Genomic DNA, 26,862 nt, shown 5'->3' on the forward strand with positions numbered 1-26,862 from the left:
TACTCTTTTTGATGTAGACATAGATGAAGGAATGGTGAGTAAATTACTTATATTTGCAGATATTAAGGTCTTGATGTTGCTAGCTGTGAAGATGTTGCTGCTGATTTACAAAAGGATTTAGACCATTTAGTGAACAGGCTAAATAGGTTTCAATTACAATAACTGCAGTATAATACATGCAGGTTATCATAATTTAAATTTAAGTAAAATTTAGATGAGAATAACCTTAAGAGTGTTATGAAAGAAAGTGTGGTATTGCTAGTGGCAGGGCAAATAGGATTTAAGACTGTATTTACAGAAATATTAAATACAAGTTATAATTTCATTGTACAAGTTACTTGTTAAGACACATTTGGAATGTTGTGTTCTGTCTTTGGCTTTATCTTAAGAAAGGCATTGAAATGTTGGAAACATTTCAGATAACTGTCACTAGAATGGTACCTATGATATAATGGCTGATATCTCTCAAATTGGTTCTCTTGAAGAAAGAAAAGTGGTGGTGGTGGGTTCTGACTGAAATATTTAAGATTGTAAAGAGAAATGATAGTGTTAATGTATCATCTTTTTTTATACTTAACATTAAGAATACGACTAGGGGGCAGAAGTATAAATTTTGGTGTAGGAATCATCTTCAGCTAAGACAGCTTTCTAATAAGGTGCTTGGCCTTTGGAATGGGTTGCCTTTTGATGTTTTGAAGGCAGTAAGAGTAAGTTTAAAGGAAAACTCAAAATCTATATGACTGATAAGGATTGACTTTAAGATTCTTATTTATTTATTTAATAGTTTTAGTTCAATTTAGAGGATGGATCAGCCAAGATAGACCATTAGGTTCTACACTGTCTCAAAAGATTATGTTATACAACTTGCATACTGTTAAGCAATCCTGAAGGAAAACTATCACAAGAAAAAATAAACTCAAGTTGTAATATAAAACGTTAGCTGAGAATGGGTTACAGGAAAAGGAGTTCAACCAAAGATGAGGACTGATACGTCTTATTAAGGAATAAAAACCAGTTAAACATTTTATTATAAGTGTACTTCAATAAACTTACCAGCAAAATGTAGATTATAATTTAAGTTTTAATATTAACTAAGTTTTAATTTCTTATTTTGAAAAGGAAATTATTCATTAAAAAAGTATTATTCACTGTTTGATACATACAATTCTTTAAGTTTAATATTAGCATTACAATTTAGATAATTTATATAGTGCAAATGGCATATTTATTATTTGTAAAAGCAATAAATTTTGGTTTGTTTGGTTTTCATGAATCATTTGCGTAATTCTATTATTATGAATAAACATTGTTTCCAATAGTGAAATTACTGCATCATGTTGCTAAAACTTTGATTTTCTTATTGGTTTAATTTAATGTTATTGTATCAGAATATCTAGTATTGCATGGAATGTTCTAGACTTCTAATGGATCATAAATACTTATCCAAAAGTCATTAGTTCTAGTTTTAGTCAGAGTAATCACAAATTTACTAATAAAGAGTGTATAACTGTACATCAGTCACATTTAAAGTGAAATTATCACAGACTGTATTGTACTAACAAAGATGAGAAGAATTTGTCACATCAGTTGTGTTATAAAGTAACTGGATCTGCCTGTATGGACTCTGATGACAGAAGATAATTAATTAAAACTCTGGATACAACTATAGTAATGAAAAGTGTAACAAACATTTGTATATATATATGTATATTTGATTTGTTTTTAATATTTTATTTTAAAAAAACAAGTGAACTGTGTTACTATTTGTTTATAGTTGAAATGCATTGCCAACAAGTCACAGACACCTACTGTGAAGAATCTGACCTTAGAAAACCTGACAGTCATGATCACCAGGGACTTATGGCAGTAGAAGATGTATACAACAGCAAAGAAGTCTATATACACAGATTTACTGATGGAGAAAATATTCCAGAAGTCAACCACGCTATATAACCATGCCAGCTAGCTTTGACAAGTGAATAGAGGGGTGAGTAACTTGAGCTCAAAAGATGGCAATCTATTAGAGCTTGTTAAAAAAACAAGCCCTAGAAAGAGAGAGAAGGAAAGGCAGAGAAGAGAGGAAGAACAAGAAGGACTGAAAGAACATAAGCATGAAATGCAAGCCCAAAAAGAAAAAGAACTGAAAAGAGAAGAGAGACTGGAGATAGAGAGAATCAGAGTATAAACTGAAATTGCCAAGTTCATCCAACAAAAAGATGAAGGGCCTAAGAATTATAACAGGATCATGGCTAGTCAACACAAGCTGTCCAAAATTTGCTGAACAGAAAGATGTCATAGATATTTTGCTGGAGAGGCATGAAGGAATTACTAAAAGTCAGAACTGGGAAAAAGAGAATTGGGCAGTATGTCTCACCCCCATTTTCAGAGGAAAAAGTTCCAAATATATGCAGACATGACATCAGGAGATGCCACAGTATATGAGAATTTAAAAAATGGCCTTATTGAAGCACTACGAACTTACCACTGAAAGTACAGAGAAGTCAAACCTGACACTGGTAAAACTATATTTCAATTTGTAATAATTCACAAAATGGACTGATGTAAGCAAGTGTGAAGATAGTTTAGAAGGACTAGCAGATCAACTAATATGTGAACAGTTCATGATCTCATACTCCATTCACATGTTACTGTTCCTAAATGAGAGAGTACTAAGAGAAAAATACAAGATCACCAAACTATCAGAACAGTATATGCAAGCCTATGGAGGAAATATTATTGGCAAGTCCAAGAATAACAAGTCTAAACCAGGAATGCCACCAAAGACCACAAGAAGTCAACAGAAAAATAAAGAAACACTATGCTTGTCATGGAAAAATTGTGAGAAGTGCAATTCTGAAGTAGCAGAAATTTCAATATAAAGCAGCTGAGGCTACCCACAAAATTGGTGTTGTCAAGAAACAATAAAAGAGTGGATGTCACAATGGGTGTTGCTACCATAAGAAATGAAATGTAAACAACTTTTTAGATTCATCACAAGAAGGAAATACTATTATCATGTTAGCAAATGGGTCAACACCATCAGTAGTGACTGGAGTATGTGATAAACATAAAGAGGTACCAACAAATCACAACATAGTTACAGGTGAAGATGATGTCAGGGACAAGAAAGTTAGTGTTAAGAAATATTGTGAGAACCAGTCTAGTATCTGGTGACCAGATGACAGGCAAAGTACATCTGTATGTACTGACTCTTGGGACAGTATTCTCTCTTTGGGTAATATTTCTAAAAGGTGGATATTCCAAACTATGTGGGAGATCTTAAGGCCATGTGTGTATGAAGGTATCCATCTACACTGCTAATTGTTAATATACCAAGCAGTAGAAATCTGGAAGAACCAGAAACAGACGATTGATGAGACAACTGCAGTCACCACTAGAACTCAAAATAAGAAAACCATGCAGGAGAAGTCCCTACAATTCTCAAAGGGTATTAAAGAAAGCATAAAAGAAAGGCCCTTCAATACAGAAACTTTAGGACAGTGTCTTGAGGACATGTAGAAGAAATGTAAACTGTATACAGAATCACCAGCAACTCCCACTGGCCAGAAGTCACTGAAGATGTGACCAGATTCTGCAGGTCATGTGACATCTGCCAAACATAATACCTAGAGTGAAGGTGGCCAATGCACCACTAGATGTGATGCCTCTCATAGAAAAGCTATTCAAAAACTAGTTGTACATTTGATTGGACCAAAATACATATAAACAATGCCAATCTCTACTGTTGACAGTAGATGACCATGTGACATGTTATTCAGAAGCTGTCCTGAAAGTGTTCTGTACAGCTGGCTTTCCTGAAAAAGTGAGTGACAGACAGACCCAGTTTACAAAAGAACTGAAGCAAGAGGTGTGCAAACTCATCACCAGGCAGCTTTTTGACACCCTACACAACTTCATATATAATGGGCTTTGTGAGAGAATTAAGTCTTAATGAGCATGCTGAAGATGTGCCAGGAGAGACCATGTGACTGGAATAACTACTCACAGGCAATATTATATGCTTACAGCAAAGTCCTACAGACAAGTAAAAAATTTTCATCCTTTGATTTAGTGTATGGAAGACAGTATAAGGCTTAGTTCAAGTACTGAAAGAACTGTGGATAGGAGGAGAAGAATCAGAATTGAGGAACACAAATTAGTATGTGTTAGACCTCAGATACTGAGTAGAGGACACCTGTTAATTAGCTTGTGAGTTTGTATGAAGTTTAAAGCAGTCAAAAACACTTCTATGACAAGAAGGCCACACAACAAAAAATTTGCCATCATGTAAAAGGATAATTTTGAAGTGCAGGAATTAATCAACAGAATGGACTGAAAAGTGAAAAGGATGTGAAGACCAAAATATCCATCACACCAATCATTTGAAGTGATACTTCAAAACAGGAGGAGCCCTAATGGGTGTAATGATTGAGGCAAAAATGGACATTGCAAGTGTGGCTTTCATAAAGAGATGCATAGAATATGAAGACCTACTAGACCTAAGACCATGTGGTGTGGATGAGACAGTGCAAAAACATCAACAGCAGTAAAAAAACTTATTGGTAAGCAGAAGAAATAGCTACATGATCTACTGTGTTAGTATACAGATATCTTCAAAGATTGACCGAGCAAGAGATACCTTACACAATACAAAATTGAGATCATAACCAGGGATACAGTCAAGGCTAAGCTTTACCAGATGCTCTATGTGGTAAGAGACCCAGTCAAGCAAAAAATTGAGGGTATGTTAGAAACAAGAATTACTGAGCCTTTGAATTTAGTCTACTGTTTATTAGTGATAATCATGAGGAAAGGGGATGACTCACACTGCTTCTGCATAAATTTACAAAAGTTGAACCTTGTAATGAAGTTTGATCCTGAACCTATCGGTAACCCAAAGACTATCATGGCAAAGCTAAATGGGGCCAAATTCTTTACCAAGGTCAACCTAAGTAAAGGATATTAGCAGATCCTGATGGAGACATGATATGAAAAGATGACAATATTTGTGACACCAGACAGATAATATCAGTTCAAAATGATGCTCTTTGGGTTAGTCAACTCAGCAGCAACATTCAACTTTACAATGAGAAAGATTTTACCCAAAAGCACCAACATTCAGCATTATATGGATGACATTCTGACCAGCTATACAGGAAGACTACCTGAAAAAAACTCAAGAGAGTTGTAAGGAAAAATAAAGATAACAGGTCAGACCCAAATTGGGGAATCAACAGACACTCATGAAAGAGAAGCTAAGATGCATACAATATGCTCTAGCAGGATACTATAAAAACTTCATTCAAAACCACACTGAAGCCATTGCACCACTGACTGACCTGACGAGGAAAATTCAACCTAATAAAGTGAATTGGGTACAACCACAGCAGATGGTATTCCAAAAGCTAAAAAGTCTAAGTCAGGAGGTTTGCCAATCCTTAGATCCTAGACTATAGCAAACCATTTATCATTTAGGTTGATGCACGAGACATTGGAATTGGAGCAATACTTTTACAACAATATAAAGATGGACTATTTCCATAAAGTACATCAGTAAAAAGATGTTGATTAGTTGGAACTACTCTGTGATTGAATGAGCTTCTAGTCATCACATCTTCTATCCATAACCACCTCTACAGGAATACGAGTTCATCATCCAGATGGACCATTATCCCCTTGTGTACATCCAGAGATGCAAAATTAAAAGTGCAAGAATAATGGGGTGGGCATTATACCTCCAGGACTACCAGCTCTGCATTGAGGCCATCAAAGTGACTGTAAATGTTGGTGTAGATTGTAGGAATAGATTGTGAGCATGAACAAAATATACTAAAAAAATTATTTTTCTTGAAGAGGGGTTTACTGTTAGATATACACAACTGTTTTATTTAAGTTTAATTCAAGCATCATGATTTAGATAGTTTTCATTGTGCAAATGCCATATTTAGTCATTTTATGAAGTGTTATTTTGTGATAAGTTCAATTGTTATATATTTACAATACTAAGATTATTTGTCATGTTGCCAAAACTTTGAGTTCTCATTGGTTGAACTGACTATTATTGCAACAGAATATCTAGTATTGTTTGGAATGCTCTGGACTTCTGTTGAGGTATCAAACTTGTCTAAATATCATTAAAGAGTTCTAGTTTTAGATTGTACGATCGTGAATTTAATGATACATAGTATATTGTGATGAAGTTTAAAGTTTGTCTCCTCAATTGTGTTCCGAAGTAACTGAACCAACCTCGGTGGACCTTGATAAATAAAATTAAAAAAAGGAAGAAATATTTAAATTAAGAGCCCTGGATACAACTATGGTAACTACTAGCATAAAAGAATGTTTGTCCATATATCTGATTTGTTTTTAAATATATTATATTTTAAACAAGTAGGTAGTGTTGTTCTTTTATAATTGAAATTGATCACCAACAAACTGCTGATACTTACTGCAAAGAATCCAGCCTTATAAAACTTGATATAAATGTTAACTTAATTTTGTTCAATTTTTCATTTCACTCTATTGATGAATTTCATAACTGTGTTAAAGAAGAAAAAATAACAAGATCCCTATTTTTAACAAAAATTATGAAATTCATGGAAGAGATCTAGAGGTTATTCTTATAAAACTTGAAAATTATAAGATGCAAAATAAGAATTTTTATTCTTTGCAGGAAAAATCATCTTTCAGTCAAATGAAATAAGTAAAGGTTCCATAAATTCACACAAAAATCTTTAGAAGAAGTACATTTTGAAAAAGTTAATGTTAAAAAAAGCCTGCTAAATGTTGAAAAAATACACTTTATAAATTCAGAGTTCTAATATGTATACTTTTACACTTCAAAGGTGGGTCAAATTAACACACTTTGATAGTATTGCTTATTTTACCTTCTGACTGTCCAACCTATTTAACTTACAGAGTAAGGTACCTATTTAATGTGCCACAACAGAAGCTCATTTCAACGCAGCCTGAAAATAACAGTAGCAACTGATTAGTTAAAACAAAAAAATTACTAAAGTACAGGAACATGCAAATGTAGGTATTTTAAACAATATCCATTGACATAGACTACTCAAGCTAAATAGGTTAAAGCATAAGGAAGCATATGGACTGTAATGTGCTTCAGCAGATTTATAAAAACCTTTCACACTGATTATTGATAAGATAGTTATCAACTTTGTTCTGAGAAATTTTGTAAACAGCTCTTACTAAAGTTACAAGACTTTAGTAAGTGGACATTCATTACAAACTGAAAATATATTCATCTAGGTTTTCTTTTTTTTTTTCTCTACATAGTTATAAAAAAAGAAAATGCCTAAGATGTATTTTACTATTCTTTAAAAATACAGTTTTACCTGTGCCTAAAAATACAGTTTATTTTTGTTATAGAGCAAACTATCTTACAAATGATCAAGTATTTTAATTAATTTTAAATAAATGAATATTTATGATTCCATGACACCACAAAACATACCTGTGCCGCAATCGATTCTTTCCATGCTTTTCTCGATACAGCTCACCATCACTTAACGAAAGTCCCTGATGATAAACCTTTTGTGGTGGATAAGCTGCGAGAGTCACATAACCATCACTATCTTCTGTAAACTTTACTTCAATGATACCTATTTGAAACAAAAACTGAATATTGTAAAGATTAAAAAAGAAAATTAATGAAATCACATATGCTGTACAATTATTAAACACAAGAAACTTGACTTAAAACTCAGTGCAAGTTGTTTTCTATTAATAAAATCCAGTTACACAAAGTACTGTATCCTATGGATTTTTTTAATGTTGATTTCTTTTTATTTGAAAAAAAAAATCAAATCCTCATATAATAAGTTTTAACCATTATCTTTCAAATGTGCAGGAATGTTCAGAGAGTTATCAAATTAAACATTCACTTTTTTTCATGAGAAAATTAATTCAAACAATAATTTAACCATTTCAGAACAGCAGATCACTTTTCAGAGAAATGAAATTATATGCTGCTGTAAGGAGTTTTCCCTGTAAATAATGCACTTATAAATTTTACTCAGAATTTTCCTGAGTATTCCAAAGTGTAGGCTTGTTTAATAAAATATCATCCCTTCATAACACATTTAGCCATATCTTGTCTCTCATACGACTTTTTTCTAGTTGAGGTTTTGTTCCCATTTACAATGTCATGAGCAGAATAATTTTAATGAAGCCCAGTTTTGAAAATGGCTACTGGCAAAGATAAATGTAAATTATAACCTACTTTATCCAATATCAGTGTACAGTGAACAAACTGATGTGAGCAGTAACTTATGGTTTTTAGTTAAAATGACTAGACGGAGCTCTTGAAGGGATGAACAAAGGAATAAAATGAAATGTTCAGAATACTTAAGCACAAAACCACATATCTGGGAACTTTTTCATTGTTTTCTTTTAGAAGTTTTCATTTGATAAAAAGTTTGTTAAATTGTATTTGTGAATCATTAAAATAATGCATTTTGTATCTGAATTATGTTACTACTGCTTGTTGAAAACATTTTGAATTACAATTATTTGTTTTTTAAGTGGTCCTGAACAGAGAGCACTATGCATTTAGTGTTGCATGGTGTATAAAATCTGATGTAAACTGTAAACGTTACCATTATTTGGCAAGATGAAATCTGACGTAAATTGTAAGTGTTAGCATCATTTGGCAAAATCTTTTGTAATCAGTTCTGATTAATTACTTTTAAATAAGTAAGAGTATGGTCATGAAATGTGGCAGAACAACAGTAAACATTACAATGGTTTCACAAACTAAGATTTTTTTAAATTAAGTTGTAAAGTTTGTTAAGCAGTGTTTTTCTCATTTATTTTCCCATGTTGTCTATCCAACATGTAGTGTAATTTTCATTTTAAAATTAGAAACACTTATATATCAGAAAATTTTCTAATTTCACATGAGAAATCCTTATAATGTCCAATAGTTTTATGAAATGTGTCTAAAGAAAACACTTTGAACTTGTACAGACATTCATTAGTGAAAATAAAAATTTAGTCAATTTGACTGATCTTGTAATCACCATATAAAATGAAAAACATATATCAATTGAGCTTTTTTTTTTGTTACAGAATGACAACAGATTATAACAAAGACAGGAGCATTAGATTAAACAGCTTACATCTCATTACATTATACATTTATTATTTTTTATTATATTGACATTTCAGCCATGCAAGGTTAATAATCCAGAAATTAATGAAATGAAACACATGCATTTGTGTTACTATATCTAAATAAAAAACTGACCTTCAGTCTTTACAAAGTGACCAAGCTTGGTTGTGATTTAGTGGACTAGTATTTTGCAAAATACAAACATTTCAAACATATGGTGTGTGTGTGTGTGTGTGTGTGTGTAATTAATATTTACATACAAGTTCTTAAACTTATTTTTCTTAAAACATAGAATAGTAAATACAAAAGTAAATCAAATTATCTCTTCTAGTTACAATCTTTGTATATGTATCTCAAAGCTTGCCAAGACTTGAAACATTTCACACAGAGGATGCAAAACATTTGTTTGATTTCACATATACATTTGAATATCCAAAAAAAATAATAAATTACTTCACCCATACCATAGTATTCCATTATAATTTAACAACCTGTATTTGTATATATGTATAAAAAAAAATCAAACAGCCTAAGAGCTCAGCACCAAGAAGGCTCGTCTTGAAAGAAAGAACAATCTTATATTTGGAAATGACTAAGAAAACCACTAAGTGGACATTCTGAGCTTTTGACTGGTTATTCACATTATACAAGTTTACATAAAGGTTGGGTTGATTTTGTGTTTTATGGCACAAAACAGCTAGGCTATTTACGCCAAATGTCCGTTAAAAATAAAGTAAATGTAGTAAAATTCATAAAAGGAAATTAAGGTAAAAACAAAACAGCAATTAAAAACAGAAAAAGCACAAAACCAATGTTGACATCCAGTCTACAATGTTGAGAGAAACTACAGTAATAGAAGTATGTAAATGACTTTCTGTAGCAAAATGGTAATCATCATAACCTGCCAGGAAGACTAACAGGTAAGTACAAGATCCACTGTCAGTCACCTGAAATTGGCCTTTCCAGTCCTGGTTCCAGGTTTAGGTCATTATGGCCAGTATCAAAAAGTAAAGTAATAAAAGTGTTAAAAGACGTGCAGCAAAATTGTAATAATAACTCGCCAGGATGACTAACGGGTAGTTCAAACAGCAGCGTTAGCCACCTGAAGTTGGCCCTTCCAGTCCTGGTGTCGAATAATTTAATGTCATGGCCATTTTCCAATTTGAAATCAAACTAGATAGATTGTGAATCTTAAAAGGGAACCACAATTAAAAAGATGTAATGAATAAATATCAAATACTTAAACAACATTAAAAAGATTAATGGCCATTAAAAAACAAAAAACTTTATCAAAGTGGACAGTGTCACTGTCACCAATAACAATGTCTCATGATGTTATGCACAAACCTTGGGACAGGCCAGAACACGTTTAAAATAGTGCCGTCGTTGAGAGTTGTAATGATGGCAACATTGTAAAATGTGGCTTACAGTGATCTGAGTGTAACATTACACAAACTACACACTGGTGCATCAGTTCCAGATAAAAGAAAACAATGAGTTAAAAAATTGTTACCAATGCGTAGTCTAGTCAGAACAACTTCCACCTTCCGATCCTTATGGAAGCAAACCGGCCAAAGTCCAATATAAGGTTTTATTTGGAAAAGCTTGTTGTTGGGTTGCTCACTTCAAGTTGACTGCCAGCTGGCACGAGCCGAGCCTTCAATACAGGACCATAGTCCATGTATGGAATAAGCATAGTGATGATAGTGCCAGAGCAGATAGATTTAGCTGCCGTGTCTGCAAGCTCGTTCCCACAAATACCAACATGGCCTGGTATCCAGAAAAACTGGATAGAAGTAGATGTTAATGACAAATGGGCCAGTTGGTTTTGAATATCAGCGAGAATAGGGTGTAAGCCAACGTGAAGCGATTCCAGGGTCAGTAGAGAACTAAGCGAGTCAGTATAAATAGTGCAGTTGGAGTACTGCTTAGATTCAATATGATCCAGGGCAAGAGAAATGGCATACAGTTCAGCAATGAACACAGAAGCTGTAGAGGGATTCTACGAGCAACCACCAAACTGCAACAAATCATGGCAGAGCCCACAGAGTCACCTGATTTGGAACCATCTGTATAATAAGCCATGGTGGGATGGGCTGACCAGTGGATTCTGCAATGTTATCCAAGGACAAACCCAATTTTCCAATTTTGCCTGGACGCGAAGGCCAAAAGGAGCAATGGCAGGTCATCTGTTCTAAAAAAGTATGGCCCACCAGTGATTTCTCCAAGCCCATTCCCTTGGCTGTGGTTTCACTAGACAGTAGATATGGACAGTGGGAATCTCGTTAATCCAAGTCTTGATGGCTAATAAAGTGGAAGAAGTGCAAGATACCTGACAAAAGCTTTCACCTAGAGTGTTGGCAATGCTCTGGATATCAGTTACTTCCTGGCCATCAGAGAGCAAGATAAAGAGAGGGACAGAGTGATATTGTCCACTGACCTTTCGAATCTCGTCCAAAATGACTTTGGTGGTAGAGGATATGCTGGTTGTGAACTTAATCCAAGATTCCTTCTGGCTTTGATGTCTTACCCATCAAGGATATGCAAGAGTTTGCTGGAAAGCCATGCAGTTCAAAAGTGTAGGATATCTACGGAAAGTATCCCAGGCTCATTTTTTAGCTTTCCGTGCCATGTAGCAGGCAGGATTCCACCATGAACGAGGATATAGTGGAAAACGTATCAAGGTTTTAGAAATGCATTGAGCAGCTGCTTGTATAATAGTCAGTTACTGCTGCCACACAGTCAAGTTCTACAAAAGCAGTGAAAGAGGGCCAGTCTGCGTGGTCGATGCCACCCTACCTGTGTGCCCTGGTGGAAGCTGGATCAGGCAGACTGGCCCTCTTTCACTGCTTTTGTAGAACTCTGGGAAGTGCTGTTATTGATAGAGGGGATGATGTCCATTAAAGTCCCCCAGGATTTAAAAGGGAGATGGAAACTAACCAATGAGAGCATCAAAATCTGATTGATCATACATCTATCCAAGTGACAGGTAGTGAGAACAAATAGTGATGGTATGACCCAAGGAAATACAAATGGCTACGGCCTCCAAGAGTATGTTGAGTGACAAAGACAGGGTAGGCACATGTTGATCAACCAACAGTGCCATCCCTCCATGTACTCATTCATCACACAGCCTGTCATTTCTGTACAGAGAAAACTGCTGAAGGTGACTGTATCTACAAGTTTCAGAAATGTTTCTTGTAAGGAAAGACATACAGTATGGTAGGAACCAATCAGTGTTTTGATGTCAACCAGATTAGAACGTAAACCTTGACAGTTCCATTGTATCAAGTTGGCCATTTTTAATGACGCATAGGGGAAGTGGCTGGAGAACCCTTCTTTTATGACCACATCTTTTTTCCTTACTGTCCTTACTCGGAGAAGGTCTATCGACTTGAGTGTATCCTGCCCTGGGATGAGTGTGCAGGTCTTTGTTGGTGGAAGGGGATTCCAGTGACTGAGAATGCAAATGAGTGATTGTTTTGTATATTGGGGTGAGAGAGGAAGATGAATCCAAGAAAATGCCTATACCTGGAACCAAAGGATGTGGATCTTGCAGTTTGGTGGAATGTATCTCAGGGACAGAGATAGGTGATGGACAGCAATTTGAGCCTCAGGATAGGTAATGTTACGAATCATTTTCAATGCTACACCTCTTTTACTTTCAACCATTTAGGGCAAGAACAAATGTAGGATGGGTGAGAGCCATTGAAGTTGATGCAACGAGGGTCCATTTCACACTCATGGTCCTTGCCACTATAACAAGCACACGTCAAGAAACCATGTCTACCTGCCACCATCTAAGCAGATTATCTTAATTGCAGAGTACAGCCATACATTCCAAACCCTCTAATGTTTCCAGTGTCAACAGTTCGGTCACCCGAAGATGTCATGTAGTGGTTCCTTGATGTGTGCTCGTTGTAGTGAGAATGAGGACATTGGTAGACAGCGTAAGTCCATCTTTGTGAGTGGAGATACGCCTCACTGGAGAAACTCCTTGGGTGGAGAAACCAGCGAGAATCTCCGACTCTGGGATGTTCTTCAAATCCCTCTCAACAATACCTCCTTGTGATAAATTCAAGATAGCACGAGGTGTAACCTCTATAGATGTATCCTCAATTACCTCTGAATGCAACAGGAGTTCAGTGTTGAGATGTGGATGTTTCCACCAATATTTACCAGATCAAAGTTTTTCACTGACTTTGGAGAGCCAGCAAGTCCCTCTAGTCCCTTCTGAATGAAAAATGGAGACATTTGCCCTGAAAGTGAGTGCAATATAAGAAAATGAGGTACAACAGGTGGTATGGATGGTGAGGATTGCTGCTCAAAAGATGTGGTCGTTTACCTATAGACTGTTTTTTCACTATTTATTTACTAAGATTTTGAATTGGAATATCCATAATAAAGAAAGGGAAATTTCGGTGCCCACCGACTCCACCCACCATGGAGCCCTATGAGGGGAGGTACTACAATGTGAAACAAGGACACTGCAGCAACACCAGGGTTTCATAAGCACTATACTCAAACACCAGCATCAGATATAATGTCCACAACATCCGCCGAGAACATCCAACACTGGTACTTGGTTGACCAGCCAACTGACCCAAGGGGGACCACCCCAAGGCTGCCCACCTACAGGAATTTAAGGCCAAAGTGGTGCGTTAGGGTTGGACCCCTCAACCACCAGGATCCTCTCCTCCCCTTCATGGGTTGCCACACACAGCAAACACATGGGTGGATGTTTAGATCCCAGAGGAGGTAAACTGAAAGAACAGAACCTTCCCTGGGAGGTCCCCTCACCACGTACAGGAATCCACACCAAGGGGAAAAGTGCCTGAAAATAAATAACTGTACATGCATGATTATTTGGGACTATTGTAATAATTCCAGTAGGGGATTTGATGGAGACTTTCTGTACCTAGTGGTCATTACAATTACTGTAATGGCCTATCAGAAACCTTGACAATGAAGTGGCAAATAGAGCTCTGGTGAAGTTAGGAGAAGCCTAGCAAGCTGGTGACTAACATACTACTAAAAATGTGTGCAGAAAGACCACAACAAGACAGCTCCCACAGAAACAGATAAGGATCAAAAGTTAAAGATGAGTAAGGATTACAAGTATAAACACAGGAATTCTACAAGGCAAAATTGAAGAGCTTGTGAACCTAATGAAGAAAAGATGGCTGGATACAGTATGCATTTCTAAAACAAGACTCAAGGGTGAAGAGAGATAGAGAGTATATGAAGATTGGTTGTACGAAGGAGTAGCAAACTCTTGTCATCGTGTTGCCCTCCCATTATCTTCAAAGGCTTGGAAATGGTAACCAAGTTCAATTTGTTAATGAAACAATTACGGGATTGGTAGTGCAAAGAGAACAGAGTTTGAATTTAGTAAAAGTGTATGCTCCTCATTAAAGCAGGTAGGAAGAATATAAAGTGGAATTTTACAGAGTTTTATACTTTCTACTACCATGAAAAATTTCATAAATGTACATGGTACATGAAAAATAGGAATTGGAAAGGTACATATAAAATTTCATGCAAAGCCTCAAGGACTATTTGCACTAGCCATCCCTAATTTTGCCTAGAAGAAAGGCAGCTAATCACCACCACCTAATGCCAACTCTTGGGCTATTCTTTTATCAATAATGGGATTGACCGTCACATTATAACGTCCAGATGGCTGAAAGGGCAATCATATTTGGTGCAATAGGGATTCAAACTTGCAACCCTCAGTTTACAAGCTGAATGCCTTAACCCACCTGGCCATACCGAGCCTAACTTACTCATTCATAATCAGCATAAAAATCTGAGGACTGATGTTAAAACCATTTTAACTCTGTCCATGAGCACAGATCACCAGGTAATTGTTCCAAAGATAAACTTTAATGTGTCGATAGTATAATAAAGCAATGATTGAAATGGAGATAGAGGGTGCTATTTGAAAAGACATTACAAAACTAGGTTTTAGTAATATTGTGGATTTTTTAATGTTATTTGGTTTTATTATTTTTATATAAATCAGAGTTGAACAACAAAAAAGGAGATTTAGTAAGATTATGGAATAAAATAGCAGGTATAAGCTTTTAATTTAGATTATAGTAGTGTAACACACAGTATAACATTAGATTCAGCTTAGTAGGCATGATAGTTCTTTAGGCTGAGTTATAATTTAACTTGCAGTGAAATTGTAAGACAAATACATTGTTTTTATGTAATAAATATAGTCTAAAAACCATTTAACTGTCAAATTCAGACTTAACAGTGTTATCAACAAGCTACTTGTATTGAATCATAGTATGAAGGTATTGATTTTAATTATGCAAGTAATACAAAAATTTAGTTCAGGGGTTAAAAATTCACAGTTTGTTAGGTGTGATGGATGTTACAAATGGGTTTTATTTGAGAACCCTGGAATACTATGCATATTTAAGGAAGCTGAAAGTGAGGATGCTCAATTCATAAGTAGAGTTTGCACGGTAGAGAAAAAGCTGCAGGCTATCCTAACTAAAGTTGAGGAAATAGATAAGTTAATGGGCCCTGTTCCATGAACAGTGTTACTGAACCAATATTAACCAAAAAGTAGGGCCATGCTCAAGCCAAATGAATGGAAACCAGTGATGACTCCCTAGTTTTGCTAATAGAATCCAACAATCAGCAGGGATAGGCAGGATCCCCTTAAGCTTTATTCTTGATAGTCTACTAGTAGTAGTCCAACATACTATACACAGCCTCTAGGTGATATTATGAAACACTTCATTTATGCAGAGCCTGTTGCAACCTGTCTAACATCTACTGAATCAGTGGCTACTGGTATAGAATTGGTTTGATAAAAGCACATCTACATGGGCAACACTCACTGCACAGTGGGATCCTGTAAAAATGAGATAAGGGACTCTTAAAATGTAATAAAGAAATTACTCATCCCTAAGAGGCTAAGATAGCTACAGGAAATAGGCAAAAACACTCTAGTGAAGATTCTGCCAGATCTTGCAAATAATGTGATCTAAAAATATTGGGGGGAAGTCCACATCTCAGTACACACAATGTCCTCCAATGGGCAATTCAACTGGGCTACTATGGACAAAGAAATGAGATAAATATGATTAGACATGACTTGCATAAGATTTTTTACCTTCAATGAAAGGTCATTATCTAGCATCTCTAAAGCCATTATTGCAGGCAACAAAGCCTTAAAGACTCACAATGAGTATGACAACGATCAAAATCTGATTGGACAATGAAGTCAGAAATAGTGATCATGTGAATTGGTAAAAGTGTTTATTCCCTTTCCTGCCTGACAGCATCTTGAATAAGAACTGATATCAGGACAGACAGAATGAGAAAGCAGTCTGTGGACAAATGGAACAAACCATTCTAATCGGCAATGTCTGTAGATCGATAGCTACAAAAAATAAACCTTCAAGTAAAGGTGATACATGACAAATGAGAATCAGGTCACAAACAAGTGCTGAAAAAGGGAATGTAACAATCTTAATTTATCAATTAGGTAACTGGAACCAAAGATCCAAAGCAACTTAAGGAATTCAGAGAGTACTGGGGACTTGAAGAATATTTTGTTGTGAGTATGGAACTGTAGGTGATAAGGTTGTCTTATAAAGGGCTATTGTGGAAGATGCAAAAACCCTTGCCAAAGAACCAGGTCAAAAATGAGTTACAGTTGGCACTTCTGGTTGAAAAGGGTTCATCTTCCTCTCAAAACTCCATTGTTGATACCTGTGTCATTTCCATTGATAAATGTTCAATGTGGAACTAAGAAAAGACTGAAACATATACATTGTGACTTTAGAAATAAAATTTTGATACTGTACAAAAAAAATTGCATAACCTGCTTGAGCTTCTTATGAAGAAGTAGACACTAAAGAAGGTGATGCAGAAGCATAAACTAGGCTGTAGCTGCCAATTTGATGCTATCAACAAGACAAATGGGTTGGAAAAAATCATATTTAGTGCCATGGGTAGCATATGAATTGGAGGGAAGGCCTAAAGTTGAAGCCTGTCCTGACAGAATGCATCCATTGCCAAAGCCTGAAGGTGGGGTAGTGGAAACCAAATTGCCAGTAGTTTGTTCTTCCAGCACCAGACCAACTCACCAATAAGAGTTGCAAAAATCTGTTTAACTTGAGATAATTGATTTGTGACCACAGGCATTACCTGTGGAACATGGCAAGTAAGTAGGGGGATATGATAGAAGTGATCCAGAAAAAAAGAGGTTCAAGATTCAAAAATGCAGAACCCTGGACATCACTACGGAATTATCAGAGTAAAGCCTGGTGATTTTCCTCTCTAAATGTTAGACCCTCATCCACTGCCTTTTGAAGAGCAAAAAGAATATTGTGGAGGGAAGCCTTGTCATTGGTGCTCAGAACCTAGAATTCTTTACTATTGGTATATGCATCCCACCCCAGAAGAGATGGAACTCTGGATAAGAGACAAGTAGAAAACTTGTACCTTAGTATTGTCCCAACTTAACAGCCTCCAAGATCAAAGAATGATTCAGACTAAGGAAACCACTGCTATGGCAATGTGTAGACAGTAGTTAAATAAAATTAGCTTTGACACCAACAACTGCAGTAAAAACATGTCAACACACATTGAGAAATGTGCAACTTGCAAATCTTGGAGAATCTAAGCATTGATATAGATGAGAAAGATCAATGAGTGGACACTAATCTCCTGTCTTTTTAAGCCCATCAATGGAAAAGAATAAAACCCTGGAATAATTAGTATGACCCTCTTACTAACCCCAGAACAAAATTCCAAATCCCAAAGATCTGTTAGAAACCCTACAGATTGGGTGGATAGTGGTGAAGAGGTGAACTGAAGGACTAATCTTGTATCAAAAATTTATGATTAAGTTTACCATGTAACCAGAAATTCTAAAAGCAGAGCTCTCAGACCTAGAAGACATACAATAATCACTGTGTCTTTAGCAGAGATCCAATCAAGCAGTGGAACTTTTGGACACAATTTATTCCGGGTACCAATGAGCTGGTGATGGGGTCAGAACCACAAAGAGGGATAGAACTATGACCCTCCCTAAAAGCTATTGCAATTCAAAACTACAGTCTGGATAAATGTAGAAGCTGATGATTGAACCAAGGTAAATGCTAACAATGGTTCTAACTGATCATTTCCAAAGTTGGTGATCCTGAAAATCTTCCACAAGTGTGAAGGAAAAACAAAGCTTGAGTTTAGAGTTTGACATCCATAGACTAAGCCTGCACTACCAGAGGATATTGAACTATCTAAGTTAACTATAGAATCCTAAAATGTGATGAGCAGTTGTATTATTTGAGGGTCAGCAAATGCTTCCACCTTGTGGTGGGTAAGCAAGAAGTTCTGACAAACATGTTGAATAAGACAAAACTGTCCTGTTACACAACTAAGAAGTAAACCTCCTTATATGAACAACAATGTTTGTGGATGGAGAGAAAACTAAACATTCACTCCCACACGTTTCAACCATCAAGTAAGGTGTAGGCTCAAAAGTAACTGAGGAAAGACCCAAAACATCACATCCTTAAATAAACCAACTGAAGGAAACAAATCAAAGGCACCTTATCCCAAAATGGCCTCCTATTTTGCTTCTATATGTCATTTAAATGCTGTGTTGATTACCACTGATTAGAACAACATTTGGTGAGATAAGTTTGTTTTGTTATAGCAAAGTAACCTTAGTGTATCTGTTGTGTCCACTATAGAAAGTTAAACCCATGATTCCAGCACTGCAAGTCCATAAACTCATGACTATCTGACAGAGTGATTGAAAGGTCAACAGACTAAAATAAAGTGCAGGAAAAAAAATCTAAATTCCCTCCAAAATGTCAAGAATCATCTTCAACTGAAGCCTCATGGCCCCATGTAAATAACAAAAATCAACTAGATACTAACACAGAGAACATTCAAAGCATCTCCAAATGATCATAGTACTGGGAACCCCATCAGTGACATTTTGTTGAGAAAAAAATGACAACATAACCTGAATGAGGCATTTTATACATAGTACCAATACAGAGAGCACACTGATGTAAATGGAAAGTGTCACTACATAATTAGCACCAATGGCAATTAAGTATTAGACTGAAGAAAGCAACAAAAATCATATCAATACATAGATGAGCAAAGGAAGAAGTCCTTGCAGTCAAGTAATACCTCTATGATTGAAAGGAGGAAAGTACATTTAAGAATACATATGTGTAATTATTAATGTATACTTACTGTATTTATTATAGTTAGCTTAGCTTCATAAAGCTAAACTGATCCACTTGATGTTTCCAGCTAAACTTTTGAATTCACCATACAAAAAACACATTATGATATTGGCTGTTTTACCCTATAACAATTTTAGGTTTGTTCTGAACAAGGGTACATACTATGGATGGGTTCATTTCAAAACTTGTTGATAATATTACTTAAACACAAAAATGTCCAAGGTACATAACAGATTCAGTAGAGTTACTGTGAAAACAATTTTTCTCCTATTGGCTTCACTTAGACTATATTGCAATTGCAGTCTGTTTATACATGATTAATCACGTTTTAAAATGCTATGCAATGCCATAAAAAGTACAATGTATAAGCAAGTTTGTATTTTTTTTAAATAAAAATCTGATACTTGCTAACTTTGGATACTGCAATAAATTATTAATATTTGTTACTATATACTGATATTCAACTAGAATATTTACATTTGCAAGTTATCACACTATTAAAAGGGTGGCTTTAAGTCAGTTGATAAAGAATACTTTTTAGCAACCATTTTTCCAATGAACAGAGTTGTAGGTTCAAGGCATTCAAGTGCCTGTCAGAACTTCAGGAAAATGAGAGAGAGGTACTGTTACAAATCTAACACATGCACAATGCAGAAAAGTAAATTTAAAATTTAAAATATGAGAAAACACTGAAGCAAGTTACAAACTACAATGTAACACAATATATAAAGTGATTTTACATCTTCAACATTAAATAGTTATGCAATTAAATATTAAAAACATAACAAACAGTATATTTACACTTTATTTAACACTCAAGTAGCGCAACAGTTTACTACCAGTGCTGAAGGCAAATTGCCTGGTGGGCAGTTCAAAATTAGTGATAGCAGCAGGTAGCCTTAGAAATGTTATTTTAACTCTTTAGCACATGTAAACTATTTGCACTATAATTTTTAAAACATTATGTGCATCTTCAGAAAATGTGGTAGACTTTTAGTAAAGATTACAAGTATTTTGTTTACAAAAAAAATCAGATCTTTTAAAAGAAATATTTTTACTAAATATTTTTTTTTGTGAGAATAGTCTGTTTTCTTACTAGTGTGAGTGCAAAGTGATTTCATATTATGATTAAAAATACTTTTTGTGTAATCTCAAACCTCCTAAATACATTTCAAAGGTTTGTTTTCAGCAATACTTCATATCTTGTTATTTTCTATACTCTGTGTAGGGTCTGACACTTAACCAACCTTGTAACAATAAAAAAAACTAGGAAATAAATACAAATTATGAATTTTTTTATGATAAAATTACTATATAACACAAAAATACAAATGTTTAGTCTTAAGTACCTTAAATCTCATAGAACTATATATTTTTCTTATTTCCCATTATATTGACTTCCAGTCATGCCTGGCTAACATCACAATTTGAATTGATGTGTGTATGCACATACACTCACATTATATATCCAACATACAAAACTGACCCAGTCTTGGCTATGTTTTAGTTTACAAGTATTTGTAATATCAGTCACACTGTAGATCCCACATCACCATGGTTACAACTAGAGCATGTAAATGTATGGAAAAAACATGAGAGTGAAGCATTTTAGGAATCTTATGTTGGATGTAAGCCACACAACTTTATCTTTGCCTCTGAATATATGATTTTATAATTTCCCAAGGATGCTTTAAACAGAACTAAAAGTTTAAGTACAAAATACAAAGATTTTCTTGCAAAAGAATTGTTTTCCTTACAGTTGTTTGATGGTATTAAGAAATATTCAAAAGCATTGTACATTTTGAAAATCAGTAAATGTGTTAAACTAAAAAAAAGTTTATTGTATTTTACTTTTAAGGGGAAACATACTATAGAAATGAATAAAAATATCAAAATGATTTTGAACAATAAAGTTTATCTGCAAATTTAGTTGAGAATTGTTTTCAAATCAATATTTTAGTAATTATTTTATATTTAAAGGTAAGATTCTAAACCAAATGATTCTTACATCATTCACAAGGCTATGTGTGGTGTAAAATTCATTATTTCAGCTCAATAAATAAAGAGCATGAGCAAAATACTCCATTATAATGAGTCTCCTATTCCTGACCATTGTTCACAAGACTAACATTAGAATTACTGTCAATAAATTCATCTTTGGAAATGTAGCCAAGGAAAAGATGCTCTGTACAAAAGATTGTAGATATATAAAGTGCATCTAATTTAACAAACCAAACAACTTCATCCTTGCTTCTTTAAACTTAGATGATTGTTGCCTGAGGGTGGTTTAGGTGGAACTTAAAACTTAGGTACAAAATAAAGATTTTTCTATATTACATGCTTCATTATTAAATCTTATATACCTCTATCTTTACATCTAATACACACACAAATTATAATTTTATTACATGCTTCAATATCAAACTTGTTCAATTCATAAATATACAGTTCTATCCTGCCTTTATTCATATAATAGTGTAAGCATTTTTCCACTAGAAAATATTGCTAACAATTTGGTAACTTTTCAAATTCTTGAAGATGATCATAATATTACAAATGCTTTTTTTTTTTTGACAAAACAAGATAGACTTGAAGATAAAAAACAGAAGACTTTTGAAATGTCATCCTCTACACTTGTCTCTCCACAAGTAGTCACTGTCCATTCTACAAAGTTTCATCATAAATACTCTGCCTAAACAATCTATCAAAAAAGATACTCATAAACTTATTTGGATTTAGTTTATGTGTAAAGAAACCCATATGAATTTTATGTCGTATAACTGAATATACTCAAACTGTTTGTTTCTATACTATGCAAGGCTAAAAACTGAATTTTAACTTGTTATAACAGATTTTATTACAGCATTCAATTTCTTTGATATTATAAACAAATACACTAATATTGCAAAATACTAAAATGAAGCTGTGTTGATTGGTTGATATGATTTTATGACAAAGCACAAGGGCTATCTATACTAAAAATGTTGAGTTAGAAAACAAAGAAAACAGACTAAAACTTACAAAACAGTCTGGAATAAAAATGCAACAAAAACAACTCCCCCCTTTTTTTGTGAAACAAGATTAAAACCTCAAATCCAATCAAAAAACCTATATTCCATAAAAAGCTGAAAAGGTCAATAAAAACCATGAGTTAAAATATGTTTACAATGATAACATGAAAGTAAAGCATGGATAACTTTAATTTCCTTGTCATGAAACCTACATGTTACCAAATTACTCTCTGTACAAGAAACTGATGTGCAAGAAGACTGGGTAATGTTGAGCCCTGTTAAGATGGGTTTCTTCCTTGAGGTTCCCATAGAAGTTAGACTCCCATACAACTGCAGTAGGCATTATCTGGAAAACCTTGTGATGTTTCTGACCTCGTATCAACCGTCAACAGTTGACACTACCAGAGTAGACTGTGTTCATTCACACAAATACTAATATGGCAAGGAATCCAGAAAAACTAAACAGATGGATGACAAAGAAAATTAGGTATATAATTTTCAAATGTCCAAAATAATTAGAATCGACATTAAGTGATTCCAGGACTTCAAAGAGCTAAGTGTCAGTATAGATTGTACAAATAATATACTGCTCTGCTTCTACATGATCCAGGAAAAAACTCAACAGTATGAACAGAATTACAGGGAATCCTATAAGCAACTACAGAGCCACAGCAAATTATTCTAGTGCAACACAATCATTTGATTTCTTATCATATAAAAATGGGAACAGAAGAAAAATTAAGGCTACTCACAAAATCAAGCCAGTACATTCAATATGAAATTTCCAAGTTATTTATATGACTCAAATAAAGGTGGGGATGGTAACAAGCTATGGTGGGATAGAAAAATCATCAGATGGTGAAAATATCATCCAACATTAGACCCTTGCAGTCAAACTGTGCTTGATGATGAAAAGTAAAGACAGGAATAAACTATCTATTTGCAAAAAAAATACAGCCAAATGAGATATGGAGGTGCAACAATGGATGAGATGTTGGAATAAAAATCATAGCACTGCAGAATATTGCAAAAAAGTTGCAAACACCAGAGATGAAGTTCCATAGGATTCAGTATACAAACTCTGGAGTGAAGAAGTACAGAAAGCCCCTGATGATGCTAAGGGTTTAATAACTTCAAAATAGAGTCCATGACTGAATCATACACCAAAAGAACCATAACCCAGCTTAAATTAAATAAAGGCATGATAGAGTCAACTGTACAATTGACTCTAAGCTGCAGAATGTCCAGAATAAATGTCAACTTACAGAAAAACAAAAAATGTCCCAAGAACTTTGTCTCAGACTCCATATGAATTATGGTACACCTAAGGAGGAATTCAGAATCAGGGTGCAAACACCAATAGAGAAATGTAAAACTGTTTACAAACTAAAACAAAATCAAGTGAATGCAATTTGAAGCTGCCATTAAGTATGGTTCATATTTAATGAAATAAACACAAAATCTATTGAGATACTGGTTGTTTACAACTATATAATGAAGTTTGTTCAAAGATGGCATTGATCTTAATGCTGAAAAGTTCAACACCCAAAACACAACTCTGAAGGATTCTAAGGTTCTGTATGAACGATTGGAATAACGTTGATCATACACAGACTCCAAATAATAATTGCGCTAAAATTATGAATAAAAATCACTAAATCATTGTGCAACACATATGAATTGAGGTCCCATTAGATACCAAATTATGTCATATGCCTTCTCAAAATAAGAAAAGATAGAAACAAAATGCTCCATCCAAAGGAAGATTTCTCTGATGTTTCAAGTCAAATCTTTATTGTCTACATTTAATTTCCATCTGCAGAAATAACACTGGATGGGGGAGAGGAGATTGTTTTATTCAAGAAGTGAAACACAAAAATTTCTTAAACTACATAGATTGCTATAGTTATATAATAAAAGGAATCTTGGAATCTCTCCCAGGTTTAAGTGGTACGTCACCAGATTTACAATGCTAAAATCAGGGGTTCAATTCCCCTCAGTGGGATAAACATATAGCCCTTTGTGGCTTTGCTATAAAAAAACATAAAACACACTCTCCCAGGTTTAAAAAAGATAAGAGTTCTATGCAATGTATCTGGAAAAATCCTACTTTTTCCAAATCCTAAAATAAAAACCAAAAGATCAAGAGACACAAGGCAGAGATCTCAAAGCAATTTAGATAAACTGATGTATTGACACATCAGTTTAGAGTGATTTTACAGAGTAGACAAAAAAGTGACCCTCCTTTAAAATGCTGTGAATTTGTTATATCTTTTATTAAGTAACAGAAAAATATGTAAAACTACATTTTTAGAACACACTCAAGGAGATTATTCGAATATGACCTCAAATCCTCCTATTTTTAACACCAGCTTTCTTAAATACCTTAACTATTATTTATTTTAGTTACATATTCTCATAAAAAGTGTCGTGCACCTGCTGTAGTTTCTTAGATCTTCCTATTACAATTGGTCTACAAAATGATCAAATAACTTTCTCTGGAATAATCGAACAATAAAATGAAACCCAAAATAACAGAAATCAATGATTTCTGGGATGATAATATTTAGTTTGCATTCCCTTAGATTTCAGTACTGTTTCACATAAATATGGCAAGCATCCAATGAGTTTGTACAGATATTCTTAAGTGATTGAGTGCCATCCTTCTTTAAAAACTTCAGAAAGTTTATCTTCTGTGTTTGACTTGTTATCCTTCATAAATCAGTTTAACTCAGCCCATAGAAGATGTCTCAGGTCTATTCCTAAGCCTTCCATACCTCTTGACAGTCAGGAGTCTACCATGGACAAGGATACTGCAAGAAACATGTTGAGGTTTCAGAGATAATGCAAACAGCTGCTCAAACAGTACAATAAGTTACTGCTTCCACACAGGTTAAAAAAGGGCAAGTTAACAACAATAGATCAAGTTTTCAGAAAATTGTAAAGGAGAACCAGTTAGTTCTCCAGCTTCTACCTTATTACCCCAGTCAGATGGTACTAAAAGCAGCCAATATTCCTTGGAATGATGGGAAAATTCAGTTCTCAACTACCCAGAGAAATAAGAAAGATTGATTGATTGATTGATTTAGTGTTTTATGGCACAAAGCAGCGAGGCTATCTACACCAGACATTCGGTAAAAATGTAAAAAAATAAAAATAAATAAAAAATAAATAAATGTAGTAATAGACATAAATGGAAATGAATGTAAAACAAAAAAGTATAAAACCAATGTTGACACCTAGTCTACAATGTTAAGATAGAAGGCAGAGTATAAGAAGTTGTAAGGTATTTACTCTAGCAAAAAGGTAATGATCATAACCCGCCAGGAAGACTAACAGGTAAGTTCAAGAACCACCGTCAATCACCTGAAGTTGGCCTTTCCAGTTCTGGTTCCAGGTTATGTGTCATAGCAGCTATTATCAAAATGTAAAAGAATAAAAGTTTTAAAAGATACATAGCAAAATCGTAATAATGAGTAGCCAAATGTCCAGTAAAAAGATAAAAGTCAAGTAAATGGAGTAAAATTTGTAAAAGTAATTGAAGATAAAAGCAAAATGGCAATTAAAACAGAAAATGGCGTAAAAACCAATGTTGACATCCAGTCAACAAAGTTGTAAAGGACTACCTGTAGCAGAATGGTAATGATCATAACCCGCCAGGAAGACAAACAGGTAAGTATAAAAACCACCATCAGTCACCTGAAGTTGGTCTTTCCAGTCCTGGTTCCGGGTTATGAGTCAATATGGCCAGTACTAAAAAGTTAAGTAGTAAAAGTGTGAAATGATATGCAGCAAAAGTATAATAACAACTTCGCCAGGACGACTAACGAGTAGTTCAAACGATAGTTCAAACAGTAGCGTTAGTCACCTGAAGTTGGCCTTTCCAGTCCTGGTGTCGAGTTAATTTAATGTTCTGGCCATTGTCCAATGTCAAATTGAAGGAGAGAGATTAAAACTGTAAAAAAGGAACCACAATTAAAAAGGTGTAATGAATAAATATGCAACACTTAAATGAGATTAAACAGATTAATGGCCATTAAAAAATTAAAAACATTATCAAGGTGGACAGTCACCATCACCAATAACTCTGTCCAATGTTACAGACTGATCCTGGGAAAAAATATGTTTAAAATATTGCCGTCGTTGAGAATTGTAACGATGGCAAGAAAGTAAAATGTGGCTGATAGTGATTTGAGTGTTACACAAACTACACATTGGTGCATCAGTTCCAGATAAAAGAAAATGATGAGTTAAAAACTGTGACCAATGCATAGCCTAGTGAGAACAACTTCCTCCTTCCGAATTTTATGAAAGCTAGATGGCCAAAGTCCAATTTTGGGTTTGATTCGAAAAAGTTTATTGTCACGTTGCTCACTCCAAGTGGACTGCCAGCTGGCACGGAGCCGAGCCTTGAAGACAACACCATAGTCCATGTACGGAATAGGCACAGGAGTGATGGTGCTGAAGCAGACATATTTAGCTG

At 34.6% G+C, this 26,862-nt stretch overlaps 1 protein-coding gene across 1 annotated transcript in view; it reads right to left on the reverse strand.

The window, feature by feature from the left end:
* Positions 1-26,862, reverse strand: part of LOC143230431 (inositol hexakisphosphate kinase 1-like) — a 93,956-nt gene that overhangs the window by 20,628 nt on the left and 46,466 nt on the right. The window contains 1 exon segment of the mRNA XM_076463974.1: positions 7,475-7,622. Coding sequence (XP_076320089.1) covers positions 7,475-7,622 — 148 coding nt within the window.

This window comes from Tachypleus tridentatus, chromosome 10 (assembly GCF_004210375.1).
Source record: "Tachypleus tridentatus isolate NWPU-2018 chromosome 10, ASM421037v1, whole genome shotgun sequence".
NCBI lineage: Eukaryota > Metazoa > Arthropoda > Merostomata > Xiphosura > Limulidae > Tachypleus > Tachypleus tridentatus.